The following is a 25332-nucleotide window of genomic DNA, read 5'->3' as shown; positions in this document are numbered from 1 at the left end:
CCAAGTGTGTAGAACACGCAGCGGCGCTCTGCTGGTGTCCACGTGGCTAATTGTGGTTATTAACACCTGACATTCCTTGAGCGCTAGTTGCCTACACGTTACTAGGATCAGCTGATGGGCAGGGTTATAACAGGCCCCTGTCCTGCATCCGCGTTGCTCTGGTCCTGAATGTGAGTGTGAGACTGAGAGGGATGGAAGGACCCGTAGAGCTCGCAGCGGCTGGGGATGGGTCGCCTAGGAAATCCGGAACACACCGGACGCCCAGGGGTGTCCCAGGACTAACTCCTTGACAGGGCGTGTGCGCAGGGGACTTGCGGCCCGCAGGGGGCACTGGCGCGCCGTCCTGCCGCGGGCTGTCCGGGCCGCCCACCCCGCGGGCGCGCCTCTCTGCAGACCAGCGCCGCCCGGCCCGGGACCCGCTCTCTCCCAGCGCGCAGGCTTCTCAGCCAGACTGCGGACGCCGCCCGCTCGCGGCCTCCCCGGTGCTTGCTTTCATCGCTCGATCAAACCACCGTTCCGGTGCCGGCCCGCTGCCCGCATCCCGCCAGTGTCCGAGCTCAGCGCTCCAGTCCGGGGGAGCCTCCTGGCCGTCGGCGGCCCGTGCGCTCGGCGCCCTGCTCTCGGGCAGAGGAGAGGGCGGCGGCCGGCTGGGGATGGGCAGCCCGGCGGCACGGAGGGGCGCCGGGGGGCTCCGCGCACTGCTCCTGACGCTGGTTGCGGCGGGAGTCCCCGCGGGCGCCTACAACCTCGATCCGCAGCGTCCCGTGCGCTTCCAGGGCCCCGCCGGCTCCTTCTTTGGCTACGCGGTGCTGGAGCATTTCCACGACAACACGCGCTGGTGAGTGCTTCCCCGACCCCGGCCCGGCCAGCCCCAGAGCCAGCCGCCGTCGCCGCCTTTCCGGCCTCTTCCACGCTGCGGTCCCGAGGGGGCGATTTAAATGTCTCCGCTGCGCGCGGCTCTGCGGCCGGGAGAAGGCGGCAGGAGGCAGGACGCCCGGTCCGGGCCCCGCTGACGTCCCGGCCGGCGCCCAAGGCGGAGGGGGCCGGGCCGGGCGCTTCCCTGGGGGGTCCCAGTGTGCAGCGTGCAGGGGGAACCTTTCTGGTTGTCAGGTTCGACTTTACCCTCTGGATCGCAAAGTAACTCAACCTATTTGCCTCCAAGGGGCCGAGCATCCCGAACTCCGCAGGAACCCCAGGAGACCTCAGTGCAACTCTTGGGGATAGTTTTGTCTGTCCAGCGCCACTGCATGCAGGAAACAGTAACCCGGAGTTGTGTGAGGGGAAAGGGCTCTGTGTGTGGTGGGTGGGGGACGGGGGCGCAGCGGGGTCCTCCAGGATAGGCGCAGTGGACAGAAGCCTCCTCTGTGGAAGCGGATCTGAGAGGCGCCGGGGTGTAGGGAAGAATAAGGGGGGAACCCTAAGTGACAAAATTTGTGTGACTGGGTCATCCTGTCATGTACCATCTGAGGCAAATGACACAATGTGTCTTGGGAGAGGAGCTTAGGTTTTGTAGAGGCCAGAGTGTCCAGTTGCACCCTGGCTCCCCACTCCAGAGGGGTGGGTGGGAAGAAATGGTGGGGCCTCTCATTAGGCACCATCAGCTGTGTTCAGAGTTTCAGTGCCCAGCCTAACTGGAGAACTAAGGAGACTGGTGCTTTTTGGCCACCTCTTCTGAACGCAGAGAATAAAATAACCACTTCATAGTTACTTTTTCATCAGAGTGAGAGGCTGTGAGTAGCTCCTCCCTCTTCCTCATCTCTTCAGTATCATGCCTCCATGTGGGTCCAGGTGACAGCTATTGAGGGGGGAGGGGGTTGATTGTATTGTTTAATCAGCAGTGTGAGCATCTTCAGGGGTGGCAGGTGGGAGGTGGAGATCAGTGTCACTTGTGCATTCACAGATGCTAGAGAGCCACTGCTAATGGAGCAGAGGCTAATGGAAAAGGGTGGTGTGTAGATGGGGGTCCTTAGGCATTCCTGCAGGAAAGAACTCTGACCAGCTGGCTCCTTAACAATCATGCTGTTTGGTTTTCTTGGAGGCAGCTCTCCTAGCTTTCAAAGTCCTTGTGCAGCTGTTATCTAGTTCTACACCACCAACCCCAACATTTACTCCAGTTGCTGAGTTTTTGACTGGACTTTTTCTTCCTACACTTGCTAAATCCATCTTTTCAAACAAAGACAATGCCTCTGCTATGCTCTCCAGACTTCAGGTCTACTGTGGGCTTTGGATTTGGTACAGACACAACTTGGGCAGAAGCAGTTGGAGAACACATCCCAGGAGCCCATGCTGGGCTCCCAGACTGTGTGACCTTGGTACTAGGCATGTAGGAAGAGCTGTCAAAAACAGCAGGGCTGCTCTGGGTAGGGGTTGCTGAAGAAAGGGCAGGCAACTGAGTGAGCCAGGGCATTGGGTGCAATCTGCAGATGCTGCTGCCTGATGTGCTCTCCAATTTTTTAATGGCTAGAGGGAGAGGTGCCAAGCTCCCCTCACCTGGATTTGCATGGGTCCACTGGTCAAGATTTTTCCAGATGGGAACAGGTGGGTAGAGTTAAGAACACACCTGACAGAGAAGTTGCTCAGCTTGCTTTGCTTTTACAAAAGGGATGAGGAAAAGCTTTGTTTTGTGAATACATTTGGCAAGTGCAGGAAAAGATGGTCTAGTTTTAAACTTGGCACTCTGGGTAGATAGTAGGGAGGAACTGGGCATAAAGTTGGGGCCTTGTAGCCAGCAGAAGGACTGCTCTTTCTGGGGTCCATGGGAACCCAATGTCCTCTCCTGGTCTGATGCTGAGCCAGCTGCTCTTTATGTTGGAGTGCTTGTTCCTGTAGCTTCTCAGGTGCACTCTAATAAAATCTTTTTGAAGCACGTTGTCCCCCCGCACGTTGTCCCCCCACATTGCCTTAATTATTTTCTTAGTTTTTGCCGTTCTTCATTTCCATTCTCTTGATTCAGGTCCTACAAAATCTGCATCTATCCTAAGTCTCTAATTTTTAATCTTGGTTGATGAAGTGATTGATTATTGGTCTCTTACTGTAGGGCAGTCCTTGAATCCTGGCTCTTCTAATTCCACTTCAGGGCCACGTAGGTTGTTTCTAATTATTCACAATTATTAACAAGAGCAGGGGTAAACATCCTTATTAAACATCCTTAATGACTAAATCCTTGCGGACATCCTTAATTATTTCCTTCAAATCAATCCCTGGGCTTAGAATTGCTGTGTCAGAGAGGATGGAGGTTTTGAGGCCATCTCTATTGAATTACCAAAGTGCCAGTGAAGCTCAAATGTGTACTTTAGGAACGTGCATCAGTTTATTCCAGCACTGGGGTTTTGGAGTAGTTTAGCAAAGGGCTGCTGTTGTGTCATGGAAGAGTAGACACCTATGTGGTGCTGGCAAATATGTGATCACAGGTAGATGAGGAAGGTAAGCAATTTAGACATAAAAAAGAAAATAGCGTGTTGAAACTTTGAAAGGAAACCATGACAAATGTCAATTAACCCCTGTATCTTCAGGCTAGCTTCAAATTCTAGTCTTCCTGCCTCAGCCTCCTGAGTTGTTGGGATTACAGGTGTGTGCCATACTACCCAGCTGGAAGAAAGTACTCTTTAGCTTAACTGGGTCTCTGGTGATTTGCCATGTTTTCATGCTAATTATTCATTTTACAGGGAGAGGTTGTATTGGGTTTAGGGAATGTGCTGGAAGGGACACTGGGTAGCAGAGCTGAGGGTTTCCCCTGTTGGCTTTCCGTTACTATAACAAACACCTGATATAGTTTTAAAGAGAAAAGGTGTATCTTAGTTCACAATTCTGGAGGTTTCAGGTTTCTGTTCACAGCTAGTTGACCCTATTGCTTTGGGGCCTGTGGTGGGTTCGTACATCATAATGGGAGTACATGGAGGAGCAAAGCTGTTCACCTCATAGCCATGGAGCAAAAAGAGAGGATGGGGCTGAGATCCCACTATCCCTTTTCAGGGGACATCCCCTGTGACCTTGGACAAGGCCCCACCTTTTCAGGATTCCACCACCTCCCAATAATGCCAAGCTGGGAACTAAACCTTTAACAAATGGGTCTGTGGGGGACATTCTAGATTCAATCTATACCGCATTTTCAGAGATGCCCCCTGTCCCAGTGCATTATCACAGAGCATGTGGATGTGCTGTCAGAACTATCACTGCTTCAATCTTGTAACAGCATTTCTACCAATTTTTTGCAAACTGAAATTGTCACTGATCCGCAGGTCCTAGGTGCCTATGTAAAGCATGGGGGTGATCTTGCTTTTCTGAGCTTTGGTGCTGAATCTGATTCCTATGGCCATATTCTACTGAGGACAGAGCCACACACTCAGCTTTTCTCAAAGTGCTTATTTAATGGTCCTTCTGTCACTATGCCCAGAGCACTGAGAATTGGAGCAGAATAACCTAATAACACTCTTATCAGTTTGAATGCAAACATGCGATTGACTCAATTTACTTTTTTTTTCTAATGACACCTAGAGCATGTCTGCCTATCCAGAGGTCTCCTCTATTGCCCCCTGCACATCTTCTGGCATCCTTTAAACAACAGCAGTAGGTGCCAGGGAACACAGACAAAGCTGACTTCTGTCCAGTTCCCTGGCGGCTCCTCAGCTGCAGAGCCGACAGCTGTAACACTTTGTGATATAAATAAATGTGGCCCTGCTGGTGTACACCCCCCCCCACCCCAGACGCCCTGGAGTGGTTGGGTGCACTGGCTTCCTTTCTGGAGACATGCTTCCTGCCCCCCTCTCCTGGGACACGTCGAGACGGCTGCTCTCAGGCACAGTGTCAGCGCTCGGAAATGGAAGATGCACTTGACTTCTTGCTTTGAGAAGATCTTCAGAGCATTGTTCAGTGAGAAATGGGCTGTTCAGAGCCAAGGAGAACGTGTCCTCAATTTGCATTCAGGTTGAGGGTAAAAAGGAGCAAACTGGACAGTTCTGGGGAGCTGCCCAGGGTGGTCGCCACTAGCCAGATGTCTTGCTATTTAAATTGAAATGAACTGAAACTCTTATTAAAGAATTCAGTTTCTCAGTTGTGTTAGCTTACATTAATAGCCACGTGTCGCTACTAGCTACTGTCTTGGACAGCCAACAGAGAGGGTATTTTCACTACAGAAGGGTCTGTTGGACAGTGTGGGTTTAGAGCAATGCTTTTAGTCAGAGCTAGACAAGGATCAAAAGATTTTAAATGAAAAAATCGACCATTGGCATATTTTGAGTGCTAAAACCCAAACAGAGGTGCTTAAATCTGAAAATTGTGAGCAGATGAATAGATTCTTTTTATTCATTAGACACTGGAGTGCCTGTTCTGGGCTTAGGAGTGGGGATTCAGGAATTTAAAGTCCACCTGCAAATCGGGTAGATGAGAAAATTGTGGGGTTCTAGTCTGTCTCGGACAAAATCTAAGATATGGTATAGGCTCCAGTTGTGGGGAGCTGGTTCTCAGACAGCCTGGGTACCTCTAAGGGTAGAGGAGAGACTCATGTGAAGGAGAAATATGTGGACCTGGAGTTATGGGCTCCACGGCTCCTGCCTTGCAATTGTTCAGAAACACCCGGATGTGCTGGTGGCAGCCTGCCTTCTCATAACCTCCCTGTGGGCGTGCTCCCTGACTTCCTCTGTCCCAGGTTGGCTCCTAGGGGAAGGTGCAGTTGTACTTCCTCAGCTGCGTATTCTGGAAATGACATTTTCTGACCTCGCTTGCCCTGCAGAACCTGCTTTCTTAAGCTCTTGGGAAGGGACCACACACATGTGTGGGCTGCTTTCTAAGAGGACCCAGAAGGCATCTTCTCCTGGCTTCTGGGGTGTTTCCCTGGAGATGCTGAGAAGTAGCCAGGGTGCTGTTTCTTGAGCTGGTGCTGAAGGTGGCGGGCAGAGGCGGCTGTCTTGCCTAGGGCAGAGCCTTGTGGAGTGAGCAGACAGCAGCTGCCTCCAGCCAGTGTCTAACAGCCTGGTGTGAGGGTGTGAAGGGCAGGCCCCAGCCATTCCCTGCGGACATGCTGCTGTTCAGGAAATGGTCTCCTTCTGATAACTTCTGTTATGACTTGTCCAGGGAAAATGTTTTTGCGTTTATTAAAAGCAGCCACAGTGTTCTCTGAAATAATCCACTTAGGAGGGAATTGCTGGTAACTTTAAAAATCAAAACTTATTTCCATCAGATAATATTTTCTGGGCATCTAGGAAGGGTCAGATGCTTCCATAGGCATCATGTTCTTCAGCCGAATGGTTGCGAAGTTGACGTGTGGTTTCTAGTTTGCCAGTTGGGGAGCTGTGGCTTAGAGTTCCACCTCATCCTATGAGATCATTTTTATTGGGGACTTTGTCAGCATCTGCTTCTTGAAGATGCAAACTGACGGGGGTGTAAGAGAATTGTTGGAGGGATGGTATACCAAAGAGAGAGGGAGGTGAAGCAGAGAGCCTCAGGTTGTGATGCAGATCTGATTAGAATCTCAGTTAACCCCGTGGGGACCATTGGGCAGAAATGGTGATGCTCTGTCATGACCAGCCATGGGCTGGAGCTGTCTTGGCTCAACCACTGCAGAGGATGTGAAAGGGGCAGCATCTGGAGGCTTCAGCTGACTGTCCCGTACTGCCCCTGGCCGCTGGTAAGCAGGAGGTGAAGCACACCTCCAGGCTGCCCTGGAGCCCTTAATGCAGGAGCTGCCTTAGGATGCTGGGAGATATGCTTCTGGCCTGTCCTGTGGCAGGGCTCATCTGTCTATGCTCATATCACTCTGGTTGGGGTATGGAAAGTTAGGCTTGATGTCAGGGCCTTGGAACTGACCCAGATACAGAATCTAGTGCATCTTTGTTTCAGCTGACGGGTCATAGCTTTCTAACATCAGAAGTCATAGGTGAGGGATTTCTGAGGCCAGGATTGTACCTCATGGTGAGCCATCAAGCTCTCTGAACTGCAAATCCTTTTAGCCAAGTGGATTTGGCTACCAATCAAAGCAGAATAAATTCTTTTATCCCTACCTTTCTTTTTTGCCAGAGGCAGTCTTAGGAAGCTAAAGTGAGTCTAAGACGGTTAAAAAAAAAAAATAGTCTTTGGAACTTTTTTTTTTTTTTTTTTTTTTTTTTTTAGGTGAGCAAAAGGGACTTCTGGGCATTTGAATTGGCAAAAGCAACAGGTAGGAGAGGCGGCCTCCCAGGTGAAGGTGTGAACCGAGATGGAGGAAATTTCCTGCTTTTTTTTTTTTTTTTTGGTGGTCAGATATTTGAGGTTACAAATATTCCTCCCTCACATACTGTCGGCCATTGTAGCAGCCCATTTGTTCTCCAGGTTGAGCTTCCTAAGTAAACAGTGGGAGCCAGGAGACTTGGAGTGGGTGAGGCGTGGTGACAAAGCAGCCCAAGAAGGTTAGGTAAATCCATGGAATATTCTGGAATGCCTCATCTTTCTGAGAACACTTGTTTTAATGCCAGACATAGAGTGATAGCAGGGCCTTCAATCAGACTTGTGGAATTGTAAGTCCTAGAGTTGTATGTGCCTCTTTGTGGTCTTGCAGAGCCTGGGATCTGGTGGGAGGCCACCCCAGCCCTGTTCTGGGTACTCTGGTTCCATCCCCAGCTCCACATAAGTCTGGGAAATAGGTGTACGTTTCCGAGGTGGGGTAGAGGTGGTGGAGAGGGGGGAAAACCCACATACATACCATAAACTAAATGTAAAAGCATTGCCAGTGCCGCCGCGGGGACTCTTCCTGGGCCTCTCTACTCTTCCTAAGCTGGGCGTGGAACTCCACTGGCTTCATTCATTTTCTAACTCTGCATTTTCCTGTATAATCGTGCTCCTCTTCCTCCTCTTATTTACTGCAACCTATAATTCCCATAGTAAGATTTTTTTTCTTCCCGCCTTGTAGGAATGCTTCCAGTGTGCAGGGTGCTGGGGACGTTGTGCTCAGTTACCCTGGTGCAGGGGGGTTTACTGCCGAGGCACACAGGCCAAGTCACTTGTGGAAGATATTTGGGAAGGACATTTCAGGGCTATGATAGGAACTCGGATCTATTGTATTGTTGGTCTGACTGTTCTCGGGGTCAGATGTGTATCAAGATCCTGTTCAAGGAATTAGGAAGAAAGAGTGCCCCATGCCGCTTCTGGGAGCATTTTTGTTTGCCCTTGGCCTTGCAGAGGAAAGACCCTAATCCACTCACCAGGGATGCACAGTCCCCCCAATGCTTTGCTGTCTGCCATATTTCCTTTTGTGCCTCATTGCTGCCCTGGGAGGGGAACCATGCATTTGTTGTCTTTGTCCAGAGATAAGGGTGGGAGCCAGAGGACCTTCTGTGCTCACCTGACTGGAGAGGAGCTGGCCTACTCCTGGGTGTGACTCCAGACACTCTCCTCAGGGCTATTTCCACCATCCTACCCTGCCTGTTACATCAGGGCCATTAAGAAAGCTTATGGTCCTGGCTGGTGACGAAGATCCCCTTGGGGGAGGGAAAGGAGATCAGGTGGCCAGGGGAGGGATGGTGGTAGTTTTCAGCCTCTGCTGTGGGTAATTGGTTTGGCCCTGAGAGCAGCTGGTGGGCGATGGAGTTCCCATGGCCCAGTTTCCTTCAGAAGTGGCATTCCCTTGCTGGATGATATATCCGTTTTTCTGTTATCACAATTTTGCTGTGTAATAAACCACCCTATCACCAGCCACCATCTGTCAGCTCATGATTCTGAGGCTGGGCTCAGCTGGGTGTTTCTTCTGCTCTGAGCTGGGCTCCCTCTCACATCTGGTCCACTTCTGAGTCGACTGGTTGGCTGGGGTAGGACAGCTTTAGTTGGGGTGTCTCATCTGTTTAGATATCATCTTCCCTTCTCCAGGCTCACCTGGACTGGTGCACATGTGTCTGGGCAGGGTGCTAAAGGGACCATCAGAAGAATACATGGTCTCTTGAGGCCCAAGTCCAAAGGCCAGACCATATCTCTGCTCCTGTGTGCTGTTGGCCTCTGAGTTGCAGGGCTGGCCCACATTGAGGAGGGGGAACAGACTGCACCTCTTTTTTTTTCTTTTTTTCTTTTTTTAGTAGTTGTACACGGTATCTTTATTTCTATGGTGTTGAGGATCGAACCCAGTGCTTCCCATGTGCTAGGCAAGTGCTCTGCAGCTGAGCTAAAACCTCAGACTACACTTCTTGATGGAAGAAGCTGCAAAGTTACATTGAAAAGGGCAGGTGGAGAACTGTGGCTGTTTTTCTATTGTGGCTGGTGGGGAAATCATCCTGGACACTCCCAGATTTTTGTTATGTGAACTGAGAGTCTGAATCAATTCCTGCCTAGCACATCAGAGAAGAAACCACAGTTCTAAAGATCTGAGCTCCTGAGTTACTGCCAAGAGGTGGAGCTGGGACAGTGGGTTGTCAAGGCATTTGGCCTGTGGCTGCCCAACATTCCAACACTTTGCCTGTGTTTGTAACAGGTACCATGCAGGGCGCTTTGTAAATATCCTCTTGCCTAAACATCACAAGAATCCATCTTGGATTTGTTCCTCCTATTTTACAAAAGAGGAAAACTGAGAGTGGGTAAGAAACTTGCTGGAGGTCACACAGCTTGTAGAGGCAGAGTTTGACCCTCATGTTACTCCCTGTGTATCTTACACATCATCACCCTGAGGCACTGGCCCACAGAGCTTAGGATTCAGGTGCAACCATTAGTTGAAAGCCCTTAAAACTCCTGGAAAGCCCTGTCTCTGCTTAAACACCTGGACCCTCAGTTTCCTCAAATAGAGGAGCTACTGAGACTTTCTGGTCTCGGCTCCAGTTGGTGAACACTGCAGTGTCATCTCTCTCTGGGAATGAAGGGCCCACTGTGGTCCGAGGTGGCTCTCTGGCACCAGCCTCCTTCTGCTGAAGCCTTGGCTGTTTTGTGCCCAGTGAGGGATGTGGAGGGATTCCTGGGGTTTCCCTGTGGTGGACACACAGTGATTGAATTCACTGAAATGTGGGTCCCTCGGGGGGAACTTTGGCTTTGGGATCAAATACATGAAAGCAAACCTAATGGGCTTAAAGTTTGTAATCCCCAGTTGCTGTCCTGGATCTAGCTATAATTTTGCTCTGTGGAGTGGCTGCTGTGGCATTTGCCGGGAGGGAGGAAACCTTTAGATACTGTTGCTTCCTGGCCTCCCCAGGGAGGCAGCTGTGGCTCAGCCCTTCTCTGCCACTGCTCTCCAGGAAACTTACCTCCAGGTAACTTACGGGAGTGAGGGAGGAGTTCGGAGCAAGGTGGGTGCTGGGATGGAACCTTTGCAGCCACTCAACCACACATGGGGAAACTGAGGAAGAACCTCCATTGCAAAAACAAGGCATTGAAGCTGCCATGCTAGGAGGGAGTTTGGGGGAGACTAAAAGAAGCGTGCCCCTGGACACAGTCACCCTGGGCTCGGGTCCCAGCTGTTGTGTAGCAGAGGAGTGGCCGAGTGCGTCCAAGTGGAATGCTTGCAAGAAGGTGCCTGATAGGATTGAATTGAGCAGCAAATCAGACTCAGGAGTGCATCTGGTGCTGGCAGATGTGCAGATGGGCTCCTGTGTCCAACATGGATGTGAACTACTTCTGAAGAGGGGCTAAACCTCCAGTTAACACCATGCCACAGTGCCAGTGTTTTAGAAAAGCAAGGTGACTGGGATTCATCTCTTGGGTCACTTGAGCCGGTGGTGGTGGTGGTAGAGAAAGGTTTCTTTTCTGCACCAAACCCTGGTCTATCCTCTGATTTGATGGAGCTTACAGATTCAAGCTCTATCCTTAGAGCTGCCCACAGAGCCTTCCTTGGACTTTCTCAGGCATGGCCATGTGTGTGAATGACCAGAAGAAGAGTCGCTGTATCCACAATGGTTCCCTTTTCCCTTCTTCTTGCTGATGTGAGCTGGGTAGGACCAGGAGTGGGCAGTATTGCCCAGGGGCATGCGTCTTTTAGTCTCCCCCTCTGCTGCTGGGGCATATGCTGCAGCTAGGCAGCTGTGGGATGGGTCAGATCCAGGGACTACCTCTGGTCCTCTGCATCCCTGTCTGTGAAACAGGGATAATAATAGTATGTCCCAGTGGGTTGCTGTAGAGATTAAATTCAACACAGCCTTGCCCCAAACCTGCACGCATGCTCTAAATGCCTGCTACCTACAGTTGCCCTAATTAGAAACCCAGATTCCTAGGCTAATGAGAGGACACCAAAGATCTTTGAAGTTTGTGGTGTCTTTAACTGGGGCTGAGATAGGAGGAGAACCTCACTTCTCAAGGGCAGTCTATTGGCTCCAACTGAACTTGGTCATTTGTAATCACGGTAGGTTGTTATATAGCACTTCCTAGACTACAGATTGCTTTAAGTGCACATTCTGGTTTAGCCATTTGGGATGGCCTGGAATTCTGCACGTTTATTAAGGGCCCCGTGTTCTCCACACTGCTGGTCTGGGGACTGCACTTGAAGGAGCTGGTAGAAGCGAGGATCAGCAAGATGGTTTATTGACGTGGAGCCTGTTGGAAATGCACAAGTCCTTTGGTATGGTGACCATAGAGAGGAAAGATATGTTGTCTTAGGTGAATCAGGGAAGATTTTGGGGGGGATGGTTGAAATGGTTGGAGTGTCAATATAACCAAGAACAATGAGGAAAAAATAGTTGACATCTTTTCAGTAGCTTGTCCTCACGTCTGAGCTATTGTCCTATCTCCTAGGATCAGCCTGGCAAATAGCCAGTTGAATGAACTTCAGAAAAGCCACGCTCATCTGGAAGCAAGGGCACATGCCTGTAATCCCAGAGGCTGAGGTGGGAGGTTCACAAGTTCAAGGCCAGCCTCAGTGACTGAGGCTCTAAGTAACTTAGTGAGACCTTGTCTCAAAAGAGCCCGAGAATGTGGCCTCAGTGGTTAAGTGCCCCTGGGTTCAATCCCTGGACCAAAAAATAAGTGACTCAGGTGGAGCCAGCCACAGGGTTCTGTAAGTGTTGATACAAATGCCTGCTCCAGTGTGCCAGCCATTGAGTGTCCTGCAGTGTGCACACCTGTCTCTCTATCTGGCTTTATTTTCCATTGCACAAGATTTTGGGGAAAAAAAAAACCTCATCTCGCCAGCTGATCAGAAGTTTAACTAGGGGGCTATTATCAGTGTTTCCATCAGCCATTGTTAGAACCATCAAGTACCTTGGGCTTAGAAATAAATTATTCATTAGGTCCCTTCTGTTATATTAAAAGTTAAAAAAAATTATTTTAATGCATTGTAGTTACACATAACAGTGTGGTTCATTTTGACATAGTTAAACAGTTTTCTGTTTCATTTTCCCAGTTATGATCACCTTCACTTCCTTCCCTTCTCCTTCCTACTCCCCCTGATCTTCTACCTCTTCTCTATCAGTCTTCCTTCTATGTATTTATTTTTAACTGGTGCATTATACTTATATATAAAACTGGAATGCATTGAGGTAATCATTCGTGCACATAGCATAATTTGGTCAACTTTATTCCCCAGTTCTTCCCCTTTGCTACCCCTCTTCCCTGTCCTCCGTCTCTGGCTTCAACTCTACTGTTCTCACTTCTAGTTTCTGGACATCCTCCTCTTAGTATTTTTTCCCCTCTAGCTTCCACACATGAGAGAGAACATTAGACATTGGACTTGGATTCTAGTGCATTTTTTTCAGTGTGGGTATACACACACACACAATGGGGATCTACTCAGTCATAAAGAATAATTGAAATTGCATCCATTCGCTGGTAAATGATTGGAACTGGAGAACGCTGGAAAGGGTCTATTTTAGATTTTGATGTAGATTTGGCCCCACTGGACTGTGGCTCTAGGGTCCAGAAACAGTGGTTGAAGATTCAGCTCTCCAACTCCCTGCCTGCTGGGTCGGACATGCCTAGGAATCTGAATTGAGGGCGGTGTGCTATCTGAAGTTTCCAGAGTCGCAATGACAGTTGCAGCACATCATAGATTGATTCTCGCAGCCGTTAGCCATTACCCAACCATCATAGGTGATGGATTTTTCTCTTGTTTGTTGTTTTGGAGACGGGGTGATGTTGGGGATTGAATCCAGTGCACTCCAAGCACTCTTCCACTGAGCTCCAGTCCCAAGCCCTGCGTGTGTGTGTGTGTGTGTGTGTGTGTGTGTGTGTGTGTGTGTGTGTGTGTGGTGACTTTTCAAAAGTGAATTACAAATGGCAGTTGTTCGCCCTGCTGATGTGAATTTGGATTTGGGAATATTTGGTCCCAGCACTGTGGCCCTGGGGTTTTCAAGGGAGCTGTGTCCCCAGCTCCTAGGACTCGACATGGGGGCCTGCTGACGATGCTTCAGCAGTTTTGATATGTCCAACTACTAATTCTTCTCACCTGTGAAAACAACTGGTGTTAGAGCGCACAATCCTTAATTTACCCCAGTGGCTCTAGGCTCAGGCTCAGAAGCAAAGGGGGGAAATGAATCTCTTCATGTGGTTTTTTTTTTTTTTTTTTTTTTTTTTCTCACTGGAGTTTCGTTCTGTGTGTCATTATGCATTTGTGTTAGAGCAGCCAAGGGCCGACAAACTGCCCTTGTGCGGGAGAGCGAGGCAGTGTGTGGTCTGTTTGGGCAAGTGCTCGGTTAGGTTTCCAAAGGGCTGTGGGTTCCAGCCCTGCTTCTGTTTGGGAATTCTATAGCCGTGGCCCACCATGGTGAGACCAGAGGAGCGTGAGCTGCTCAGCAAGAACCACCCTGAGCATTACTGAAGTGGGTAGGGCTGCAGGGGTGGGTACCCTGACTGTGGAGGGCCTCCCTTATGTCACACTTCAGCCAGGCATCTTCACAGAAGCAAATACATACCCTCCAAGACTTACCTGGAGAGATCCCTTTGGGGAAAGGGGGAAATCATTTTTTTTTTTTTTTGGTACTGGGGTTTGAACCAGGGGTGCTTAACCTCTGAGCCATATCCCCAGCCCTTTTTAAATATTTTATTAGAGACGGGGGTCTTACTGAGTTGCTAAGTGCCTTGCTAAGTTACTGAAGCTGGCTTTGAACTCACGATCCTCCTGCCTCAGCCTCCCGAGCCACTGGGATTACAGGTGTGCTCCACCTTGCTGGCACCTCCCTGTCTTTGTGTGTGCTCTGGATCCTTCAGGTTCAGGGTGTGGAAGCTCAGCTCAGGGGCATTGGAAACTCAGACGGCATCCCCACGCCTTCCCATGAACCCTGGCATCGGGGTTCTTTGTGATGTCTGCCAGTCCTGCTTGAGGGTCTCAGATGGCTGCTGTGGGAGGGAGGCCTTGTGTGCCTAGCCAGAGTGTTGATGGGGAAGCAGTGTCATTCTGAGGCCAGAGTGGGGGTGACTGGGTGAATGAGACCTTCAGAAGGTGACTCTTGGGACGGAGTGAGGGGAGCCCTGGCGTGCTTGCTTCGTCCTCAGGGAGGCTGTCTAGGATCTTTCCAGTCTCTGGCGGACACCTCCCCACAGATGCTTAGCAGAAGGTGTGTCGTCCTCCAAGGCATGGAGGAGAGGATGAGTTTCCTGAGTGGAATGAGCGTCTTGGCCAGGTTGGCCTCCTCTGCTCTCCAGCCTGCGGGAGATATGGAACCACTCACGTTCTCCTTAAACAGTGGCTTGGAATTTTCTACTCTCTGAACATCGGTGTGGATTTAGATTAAAGTCTCATTCTACAAGACTTTTCCAAATGGCTCACATCTCAGTACAACTGTGTCTAATTAGTGTTTTTTAAGTAATCTCTGCTGTAGATGTTTGGTTGACAACTTTCTAAAAGCAAGCCACTAAACTATAGGGCAAGAGGATGTTTGTACCATTGGGAGGGGACTTACAGCCATTTCCCCGTGTTCTGCACCCACCCAGGCTCAGATCTGACTCTTCCTCCTCATGGTGTGCTTCTTTCCCTGTAGCGGGGCCCACTGGGGATGGCCCGGCTTTGCAGCTTTGTGGTTCAAAGTGAAGCACACAGAGCTGCTTTCCTGCCTTCATCTGAGGGCAAACCATCTTCTCTGTTGGGATAGGGGATGTGGTTCATGATTTCCCACTGATGCTGGACATGTTTGTGAGGTTGGGAGGGGGCGGCAAGAGGAGGAGGGCAGAGAAGAGAAATGGCATCTTTAAATCTCTCCCCTTTTATTTTAATTGAAAGCGCCCATGTCACAACTAAATGAATTATGAATTTGAGCACTGCACAGGTGAAATCATGATAACCATCTCCAGAAACCAGTTACAATCTCCCTTTCTACTCCCTGGAGAGAGAACCGTCCTCTTGACCTTATAATGCCATAGTTAAGCTTCACCAGCTTTTCAACTTCAGATACGTGGATTTGGAGCAGGAAGCTCTTAAGTCCGGTGTCTCTTGCTCAGGGTTCTGTTGTGTGCTGCTGCTTTGCAGCTACAGCAGGAGGATGTCCGTGGATTTTTGCTGCCTAGAACTTCAAGGCATGACTGCACCAAGATTTGCTACTCTGGGGGCTGGGGATGTGGCTCAAGCGGTAGAGCGCTCGCCTGGCATGCGTGCGGCCCGGGTTCGATCCTCAACACCACATACAAAGATGTTGTGTCTGCCAAAAACTAAAAAATAAATATCAAAATTAAAAAAAAAAAAGATTTGCTACTCTGGCACTGATGGGTCTTTCAGCTGGGACATCTTGTGCACGCCCCCTGGAGAGCCCACATGTGCACTTGTGTTGGGTGTAGTCTTAGAAATGGAATGATTGGGTTATAGAGGAGGCACGGGCTCAGCCTTATGAGAAACCATGACTAGTTTCCCAAATGGTTTTAGCAGTCCACACTTTTGCTAGCAGTGTGTGGGGATGCCAGTTGCCCTGCATCCTTGACAGCACAGCGCTTGGCATTTTCAGTCTTTTTGGTTTGGGCCTTCTAGGGAGTCTGGAGGGTTGTCTCTTTTGGATTTATCTGGTAACTAATACAGGGGAGCACCTGCTCATGTTTTTATTGCCCGTTTGGTTATCTCATTTCGTGAGGTGTCTCGTCATTTTATTGGTTTGTCAGCGTTTTTCTTATGGGTTTGTTATGAGTTTATGTTCTGAAGAGGAACCTTCTGGTTTTACATGTTTCCATCCAGCTATCCTCGGATTCTGCGCCCCCCCCCCCCCGGCCCAACCCCCAGTGCTGGGTATGAACCCAGGGCCTTGTGCATGTGGGGCAAGGGCTCTACCATTGAGCTGCTCCTCAGCACCATCCTTTACGCTTTCTCCCTACCTCCCCACTATTGAGGATGAACCCAGGGCCTCATGCATGCTTGGCAAGTGCTCTACCACTGAGCCAATTCCTGTCCCTCCCTTAAACTTTTAATGCACCCGGAGAAGATCTAACAGGTTAACTGCAGGACTCCCGAGCATGTGTGTAATGATTTCCCAGTAAGCATTCAGATGAATTGCCAAGGCTGGGTGAGGATTTAACCACCTGCCTGTTCTCTCCAGTACTGGGTTATGACAGAATGCCTTTTCCTCTCGATATGCAGGGTCCTGGTGGGTGCACCAAAAGCAGATTCCAAATACAGCACTTCAGTGAAGTCCCCCGGGGCTGTGTTTAAGTGCCGCGTCCACACCAACCCTGACCGCAGATGCACCGAACTGGACATGGCTCGAGGTGGGTGGATGTCACTGCCAAGGTTTCCATGGGCAACTTCACACTGTGCTCTTTTTCTCCCCAGGGTGGCCTGATCCGTATCCACTTGTCTGTCATCCCTCCCTCCGACAAACGTCTGTTAAGTACTTTTTAGTTATTAAGCACTGGGATGTACTGGTAAACAAAACAAGGATCCTGTCATCCTTGGCTTTGAACATGAATGGTCAGAAGAGAAAACAAATGAGAAGACTGGAGGGAAGGTGGGTACTTCATCTCATCTTGGAAAGATGGGGAACGGCTCCCTGAGGACCTTTCCACATGACTAGAAGATGCATAGTTGTTCGCCGGGCAGGTCTGGGAGAGAGAACCTCTAAACAGAGGGGTTAGCAGAGCAAGGACAGTGTAGCTGGGGTGGTGGGCAGGGAGGACAGAAGCAGAGGAGGTTGGAAAGGAGGGCTGGGGCTAGGTCACACAGGGCCTAGCAGGCCAGGGTGAGGTGTTAGGAGTCTTTTCTGTGTATGAGGGCGGGGATGTTAAAATCAATGTTAGGCCTTAGATTTTAAGTGGGGAGCAATATGATTGATGGATGTTTTTAAAAGCTCACTTTGATCCAGCGGAAAATACATCTTTGGAATAGGATGGATCTGGCTGGGTTCAAAGCCCAGCTGGACTTTACTGGGAATGCCCTGTAGCTTCTTGGGCCTCAGTTTGCATCCTGTCAAACCAAGATGAAAATACATACCTCACAAGGATTGGCTTGAGGAGATTAGCCAGATAAGGGAGCACACACGTAAAACTGTGCTCAATGAATAAGAGTCATTTTTATGATCACTTCAAGTTTCTACTTTCTCCAGAGCCCTTTTTCACCAAGATCTTTGAAGAATTATTATAATTATAATATTTTGGTACTGGGAATTGAACTCAGTGTTGCTTAACCACTGAGCCACATCCCTAAATCCCCTCCCCTTTTTTTTTGTTTTGAGACGGGGTCTAAGTCCTTAGGGCCTTGTTAAGTTTCTGAGGCTGGTCTAGAACTTGCAATCCTGCTTTGGCCTCCTGAGATGCTGAGATTACAGGTATATGCCAGCCATGGCCAGCATTATTATTTAAAAATTATGTTTAAATAAAAAATTTCTTGTGATTTTCTTTAGCAGCAGAGGACACCTGTCTGCTGGTGCTACTGAGAGTGACTAGTTTGCCAACTGTTTCTTACTGGTATAATACAAATGAAGGAGCTTGCTTCAGAGCATTAATCTTTGCACTGCTTCTATCATTGAGAGTCTCCCTATGAAAACAAAATTGAATTAAGCTTGGTGCATAGTGATGGAGGTGATTGACATTTTGTTATAAGGCCCCTATTTCTTTACATGTAACAGACATCTGTTCACCAACCTTTCAGTAGTGACCAGTAGAGATCATGCCTCCACCCAAGTCTGACATTCCTCTTTCTCTCCAGGGAAGAATCGGGGCATGCCCTGTGGAAAGACCTGCCGAGAAGACCGGGATGATGAGTGGATGGGGGTGAGCCTGGCACGGCAGCCCAAGGCCGATGGCCGTGTGTTGGTAAGGACTTCTGGGGCAGGGGATGGTTCCCTGACTGATAGACTTTGACCTGTTAGGAAAGCTGGATGGCACAGAGAAAAAGGAATGGCTTTGAGGTTGCAGATTCTGCCCTAGTCCATAGACAAATGACTTGCCTTATTTTTATTTACTTGCCAAATGTCAATGTTCATCCCAAGATGCTGAGACATGGATGTAGAGAACTGACAAGACGTGTGAAAAGAACTTTGTAAATCTCATTCATTACATAATTTTTTTGTTTGTCTTTGAGGTATAATTTACATAAATTACACAATTCTTAGTTGTGTTTGGGGTTTTGACAATTGCACACACCCGTGTCACTCCCACACCATGCTATAGAGTATTTCCATTGTCCCCTAAAGTTCTGTCTTCCTATCCAGTTAACTCCTCCCACCCTGAGGCAACCACTGCTGTGATTGGTAGTACCACATATTAGTCCTACAGTATGTGCTCTTATTTAAGTATTCTGAAGATCTGAGTTTCACCCATGTTGTGTGTATCAGTAATTCTTTTTTATTTATTTTTTTATTGGGATGCTCTACCACTGAGCCATATCCCCAGCCTTTTAAAATTTTGAGACAGGATCTTGCAGAGTTGCTGAAGCTGGCTTCGAACTTATGATCTTCCTGCTTCAGCCTCATGAGTGTCTGGGATTACAGCATGCACCACTGCACCTGGCTTCAGTGGTTGATTCCAATTCATTCCTAGATGATATTACATTATGAAATACATGTTTTACAAAAATTTTTGAGACTGGTTCTTAAGTTGCATAGGCTGACCTTGAACTCCTGGGTTGGAGTGATTCTCCCACCTTAGCCTCCCTAGTAGCTGAGACTACAGGTGCCCATCACTGTGCCTACCTTAAACTGCATACTATTTTTTTTTTTTTTTTGGTGCTGGGGATTGAACCCAGAACCTTGTGCATGCAAGGCAAGCATTCTAACAACTGAGCTATATCCCCAGCCCAAATTGCATGAGCTATTTCAATTAGTCATTTATTTGGCTTCCAAAATGCATTTGAAGTCTTCTGATCCATTATGTGCTTTGGAGGAGACACAAAGTCTTTGCCTTTGAGGCTCCTAATGGCCTCGGGTCGCAGTGCCCAGTGAGGCAACCGCATTTGAATTCATTTAAATGTATCAAAATTAAATTAAGAACTCAGTTCTTTTGGCCACGTTAGCCACACTTCAAGTGTGCCATAACCACGTATGGTCACTGCTTAGTGTATTGGACAGCCAGGAGAACACTTCCATCATCCCAGAAAGTTTTGTTGGACTCGAGAAAAAAGGAAATTTAACTACCATGGGGGTTTTATTTTTGCCCATTTCCCCTCTTTTTCTTGTAAACTTTTCTGTTGAGATGTAACACTAAGGCACTGAACATGCACAACTCCAGCACAGCTTGGTGACTTTTTCATGGCATGTGCTTAGGTGTCCTGCTGCTGACACACCACCCAGTGTCCTTGTGCCCTTTCCCAGTCAGTCCCCTGCCCTTCCAGAGCATCACTGTTTGACTTCACAGGTCTCTTCAGCCCCTGGCTCTTCTCGAATGCTGTCGGAGGGTTTTTATTATAATAGCACATGATCGAGAAGGGAAAATGAGACTGGCTGTCACTCACCAAGGCTTCCTTTGGGCCCCCAGCCATAAAGGGGAGGGTTATATGTGTATTTGAGCCCGGGGAAGCAGATCTTCCTTGAGGATCTAAACAAAATGTCTGTGTCTTCTCTGAGGAGCCTGATTTTGTGCTCCTCGGGCCTGATGTGAGCCTTGGATTCCAGTCCTTAATCACGGTCACTGCTGGCCCTGGACCCTTGCCAAGCTGTCGCATTCCTCCAGGCCTGGTGGCCTGACCTCAATAGGAGGACTCGGCCCCAGAAGGGCCAGAACTCATGTCTGCCGTTTTGAGAAAACGAAGGGAAGAAGCCAGCCATCTATAAATCAAAGCACCGTCTGAAGTTGTGATTCAGAACGAAAGAGGAGGCAGTGGCCTAGCAACAGCATGTCACAAAATGCTTTTAAGAACATTGAGCCCAGAGCTGAGTCTTCTCCTGTGAAAATATTTCCTCTCCTCATGGAAGGATAATTTTTTTTTTTCTGATACTGGGATTGAACTCAGGGGTGCTCTGTCACTGAGCTACATCCCTAGCCTTTTTTTTAAAAATTTTGAGATGGGCTCTCGCTCAATTGAGGCTGGCCTTGAATTGATGATCCTCCCATCTCAGCCTCCAGGGTTGCCACCGTGCCTGGTGGAAGGATGATCTTGCTATGGCTGAGACTTGTTTCCAAGGGACAAGACAAAGATTCTGCCAGAAAGGGCTGTCTCTGGGGACACAAGAAGCAGGGGGGACCATAGGGGAAGATTTGGCAAAGGATGTCAAGGCAGAGCAGAGTATTTGTAGACAGTGGTGCTTTGGATAATCCCATTTAATTAACTGCATGCAGAGCTGTTTTTCTAATGTCTTGCACATTGATTACATCATATATTCAGTAAGCCACTCTGTATGGGTGCTGGAGAAGGAGAGGGGCATCTGCCATCTCGTCTCATTACCAATTGTGGTAAAAAATGTAATATATGATGTATCGTCTTTGGTTTTTTTTTGTTTTTTGTTTTTTTTTGGTACCAGGGATTGAACCCAGGAGTGCTTAACCACTAATCCACATTCCCAGCCCTTTTTTAATATTTTATTTAGAGATGGGGTCTCACTGAGTTGCTTAGTACCCTCACTAAGTTGCTGAGGCTGGCTGGGAACTCAAGATAAGATCCTCCTGCCTCAGCCTCCAGAGCCACACGCAAGGATTATAGTCATGTGCTACCTTGACTGGCACAATGTATCTTAATCTTTTTTAAAAAAATATTTAAGTATCTTTTTTAGTTGTAGGTGGACACAATATCTTTATATTTTTTTGTTTATGTAGTGCTAAGGATTGAGCCAAGGACCTCACACATGCTAGGTGAGCACTGTATTGCTGAGCCACAACCCCAGCCCTCTTAATCTTTTTTATGTTGTATTTAATATTAACTAAATGCACATTATACAGTAAGTAGATCTCTAGAATTTTTTTATCTTGCAAATTCAAAACACTATACATTGAACAAAAACTCCCTTTACTCCCTCCTCTTGGTACCTGGCAACTGCTCCTAATTTCTATTCTGAGAGTCTTAGATTTCATATGAGTGGAATCGGTATTTATCTCATGATGGGCTCCTTTCACTTAGCCTGATGTCCTCAAGCTTCAGCCTTGTTGCAGCATATGACCGATTTTTTTTTTTTTTTTAAGGCTGAATAGTATTTTATGACACATGTAAGTCAAATTGTCTTTTCATCTGCTGGTGACTGATTGTTGACTAATTGCTGTCGTAAACATCTACAAATATTTATGCATCTACAAATATTTCTCCAAGATCCTGTTTTCAATCCTTTTGGGTATTTGCCCAGAAGTGGGATTTCTGGATCACTTGGTAATTTAATTTTTAACCTTTTGAGAAACCTTGATACTATTTTCCAAAGTGGCGCCATTTTGTATTCTCATGAGTAGCGCACAAGGGTCCTGGTTTTGCCACGTTCTTGAGGGTTTCATTCTTTGGCTGTTTGGTGATACTGGGTATGGAACCCAGGGTCCTTGTGCATCCTGATACACTCTGCCACTGAGTTACATCTCTGAGTCACCAGAACTCCCCATTAAAAAAAAATTATATATATTGGTTTTCCCAGTGGGCATTGAAATAATATTTCATTATAGATCTGGTTTGCTTTTCCCCATGGCTGGTGATGTTGAGCATCTTTTCCTTTGCTTTTCGGCCATTTGTACTTTTATAGAAGTGGCTAAGTCTTTGCTCATTTTAAAATGGAATTGTACCTTTTATTGTTGACTGACTTTCAGGGATTTTATACAGTTTTTCTAGGAAAGGCTTTTCCTAAGTCCCCTGTGTCCTTGATACCCAACCTTGCTTCCCCAGTTGGGCTCTGCTTCCTCCTTGGAGCCTGTATGGAACAAGCTGAATATCTTTTGTGTCCTTGGAACTCAATGTGACATTATTGCCTCATAAATTGCACATATGATTTATTTTGTGTTTGTGTCCTTTTTTTGGAACCTACTTGGGAACAGACCACTCTTGCTTTCCATGCTTGGCGGACATCTCTTAGGAATGGTATCTTAAAGTGTATTTGCATAACCTGAGGCCTGAGCATCCTTGTTAGAACATCTAGAAACCAAGTTGACATCTTTTCTTGGTGGCTGATTCTAAGTCATTGATAGAAGTACCAGGCAAACTGCTCTAAAGTGACAGGTGACAGCAAGGTACAATGAGGGGCCATCTTGTCCACATTCGTGTTTCAGAGGCCTTTGATCCATTTGCTTTTTCTTTAATGTCTCCATTCTCCCTGTTGAAGCTTTCTGGGAGGCAAGTATTTTAAAATTAAAACCAGAAAGGATGTTGTGTCATTTGAATGCATTTTGAAAATCCAGTAAGGAGGTTCTGTAGGGATGAGAACTAGGTCCCTAGGGAGCACAGCATCAGATTCCAAGGTTGGGTTTGAAGAGGGAGAGGTGGCAGGGTGCTTTGAAAAGGGCATCTGGTCTTGATTTCAAAGTTAAGGAACAGATGGAGAACTGGAAAGCTGTGACAGGGAGCGAAGTCTCTGATTGACAAATGGCATCACTTGGATGAGCTCAGGCAAGACCCAGACTGTCAGGGCTTCAGACCTGTCCATATGGGCTCTGTGAGCAGTGTGGTACCTTCCAGTTTTGCCCCAGGGAACAGATGATCCCCAGTGTAAACACAGCATCAGGAATGGGGGGCGAGCCCTTTCCCTTCTTGTACTTATACCTTGCCCTCCCAGTGTGCAGTTGATATTTTAAGAAACAGGCAAGATATAAAGTCATCACTTCTTACAGTCACCACTGCTGAACTCAATACAGGCACCGGTGCTTCTCACACACAGTGGAGGGCGGCTCGGGAAGTTCAAGCCCATTATCTATCCTTTTGATCAGAGTTGTCAAGGCTCAGACAACAACAAATGATTTGAGCTTGTCGATGATTTCTGGGTGAAGCAGTGTTCTCCGGCTCTATCTCTGCCATTTCCTTTCTAGCCATCAGGGCTGTCCTGACCGCTTCCCATGTGTGTACTTCTTTCAAAGCCACAGGGTACATTTTTGCATTTACTTTCTGTTGCTGTTTCCTGGTGTGTGTGTGTGTGTGTGTGTGTGTGTGTGTGTGTGTGTGTGTGTGAATTCTTTATTGAGCTGGGGCACATGCAGAAAAGGGTGTGGGCCATTGGCGTGCATCTTGATGAATGTTCATTAGGGGGACATCCACTGTACAACATTCCCAGTGCCACACAAGTCTCTTTCTTGTGGTGCCTCCCCAGTCATTGCATCCTCCCCCATCCAGAAACTCCTTCAGGGGAGCCTTGTGGCATCCCAGCCTCACTTTGATCTTGTGCACACTGCACACGATGTTCTCGGTGGCCCTGGCCTGGCTGGCTGTGAGCGGTGAACCTGGAAGCATGGGAGAGGCTTTGGCCATCTGTACGTGGCGGATGAGCGTGTAGGAGGGTAGGGTGGATCTCTGTGGCCGAGCCACCTGGAGAGGCTCAGTACCCACCCCCCAGGAAGTACATGCTGTTTCCAAATACAAGAAAAAAGGCCTTTGAAAGAAATTGTTGGTTTTCTTCCTCTTTTTATTCCTTGGGAGGAAAAGCAACCCTTCTAGCTTGAAATACATCTGGTTCTAAGATTTGGAATGGTGGCAGGCCCTCCTCCCTCTTCGTAGAATGATTTTAAGTGAGTCTTCCTTTTCTATCCCCTGCCCCACCTGGGAATTGAACCCAGGATGGCCTCGTATATGCTAAGCCCTCATCCCTGAGTAAGTCCTGCTGTTTCCAGAGAATGTTCTCCTTTTCCCTCATAATGACTCCTGGGAGAGATTGAGTTATTAATATTTGCAGCTAGCCCCTCAGAATTTTTATTTTAGTTTAGGGGTCAAATGGGTGTGTGTACATAGTGATAATCGGGCTCCAGGCAGTGTTTTCTTTCTATAATTTACATTCACTTTGTGCTGTCTCCCTGCATGGAGCCTGCTTTTGACATTTTGATCTGACTTCCCAGAATGCCTTAATTTTAGTTTTGTTTAGTGTGAAATACAGTAGTGGGAACTTCTAGGAATTCTCCAAGGTCCTTCTCTAAATAGTTTATGGTACTTAAAAGAGTAGACAATATACTAGACATTAAATACTGCAAGTCCTTCCTGATATGTGTCAGTGTGCAGCTGGCTGTCGGCAGTGATAAACATCCTCCTCTCCAACCCAGAAATGCAGTAGGACATGGTAAGCCCTCTAAGCCCTGGCCTTTGCTGAATCCATCAACTTCAGTACAACTAATTTACCCAAGAATTAGGTGATAAGTGATTCCAGTGTGCAAACCATCAGAATGGAGTCAGAATTGACAATTTAAAAAAATCACTTACAGCTGATATCCCAGATATCCATGGATTTTTGCATCTGTGGATTCAAATAACTGGCTCAAAAATATCTTAAAAATATTGTACCTGCATTGAACATGTATGGACTTTTTTCCTTCTCATTTACTGAAAATATAATAACTTGCATAGCATTTACACTGTATTGGATGTTATGAGTGAGGCAGAGATGACTGAAGGTATACATGAAGTGTGCATAGGTTATATGTAAATACTATGCCATTTTAGAAGGGACTTGAGCACCTGAGAATTTGGGTTTCTGAATAGCATTCTAGAGCCACTCTGCCTTGGGTACCAAGGGACAACTCTATGGGTGGTATGAAGTGGTTCTTTGTTTATTGATGTTTTAGTTCTGTACTGCATATTATTTCTATGTTTTGAGAGAAGTGTGATTTTTTTTTTTTTTTTTTTAAGCACAGAAACAATATCGGGTGATGAGGCAGGAAGGTGGTTTGCAGTAGAAGTAGTGATAATAGATTGATTTCTGTATTTAATGTCTTCAGACAAGAGACCAAGTGTGGCTGCCCAGCTTTGAGAATCATTCTGAGCGTGTCCTCTTTTGTCTTTGGGCAGAGTGGCTTGTCAAGGGTCCTGATGGCAGTTGGCCTGGAGGGATCCAAAGCAGATTGCTTAGGAGGCCGTGATCTTGTCTTAGAATGGCCTTGGGAAATCTGTGCACTTTGGGTGCTCCCGAGTATGTGGGGGACTCCCTATCTGCCTGAGGGTGGTTATTTCAGGGTCCT

At 47.7% G+C, this 25332-nt stretch overlaps 1 protein-coding gene across 1 annotated transcript in view; it reads left to right on the top strand.

The window, feature by feature from the left end:
• The first annotated feature begins 378 nt into the window (after nucleotides 1-378).
• The window catches only part of Itga9 (integrin subunit alpha 9), a 321363-nt gene continuing 296409 nt past the window's right edge, over nucleotides 379-25332 (top strand). The window contains exons 1-3 of the mRNA XM_005317430.4: nucleotides 379-838; nucleotides 16424-16551; nucleotides 17987-18093. Of these exons, the coding sequence (XP_005317487.2) occupies nucleotides 654-838; nucleotides 16424-16551; nucleotides 17987-18093 (420 nt within the window). The 5' untranslated portion in view covers nucleotides 379-653. The remainder of the gene's footprint in view (nucleotides 839-16423; nucleotides 16552-17986; nucleotides 18094-25332) is intronic.

This window comes from Ictidomys tridecemlineatus, chromosome 2, assembly GCF_052094955.1.
Source record: "Ictidomys tridecemlineatus isolate mIctTri1 chromosome 2, mIctTri1.hap1, whole genome shotgun sequence".
NCBI lineage: Eukaryota > Metazoa > Chordata > Mammalia > Rodentia > Sciuridae > Ictidomys > Ictidomys tridecemlineatus.
This window is presented reverse-complemented; position numbering and strand designations above follow the sequence as displayed.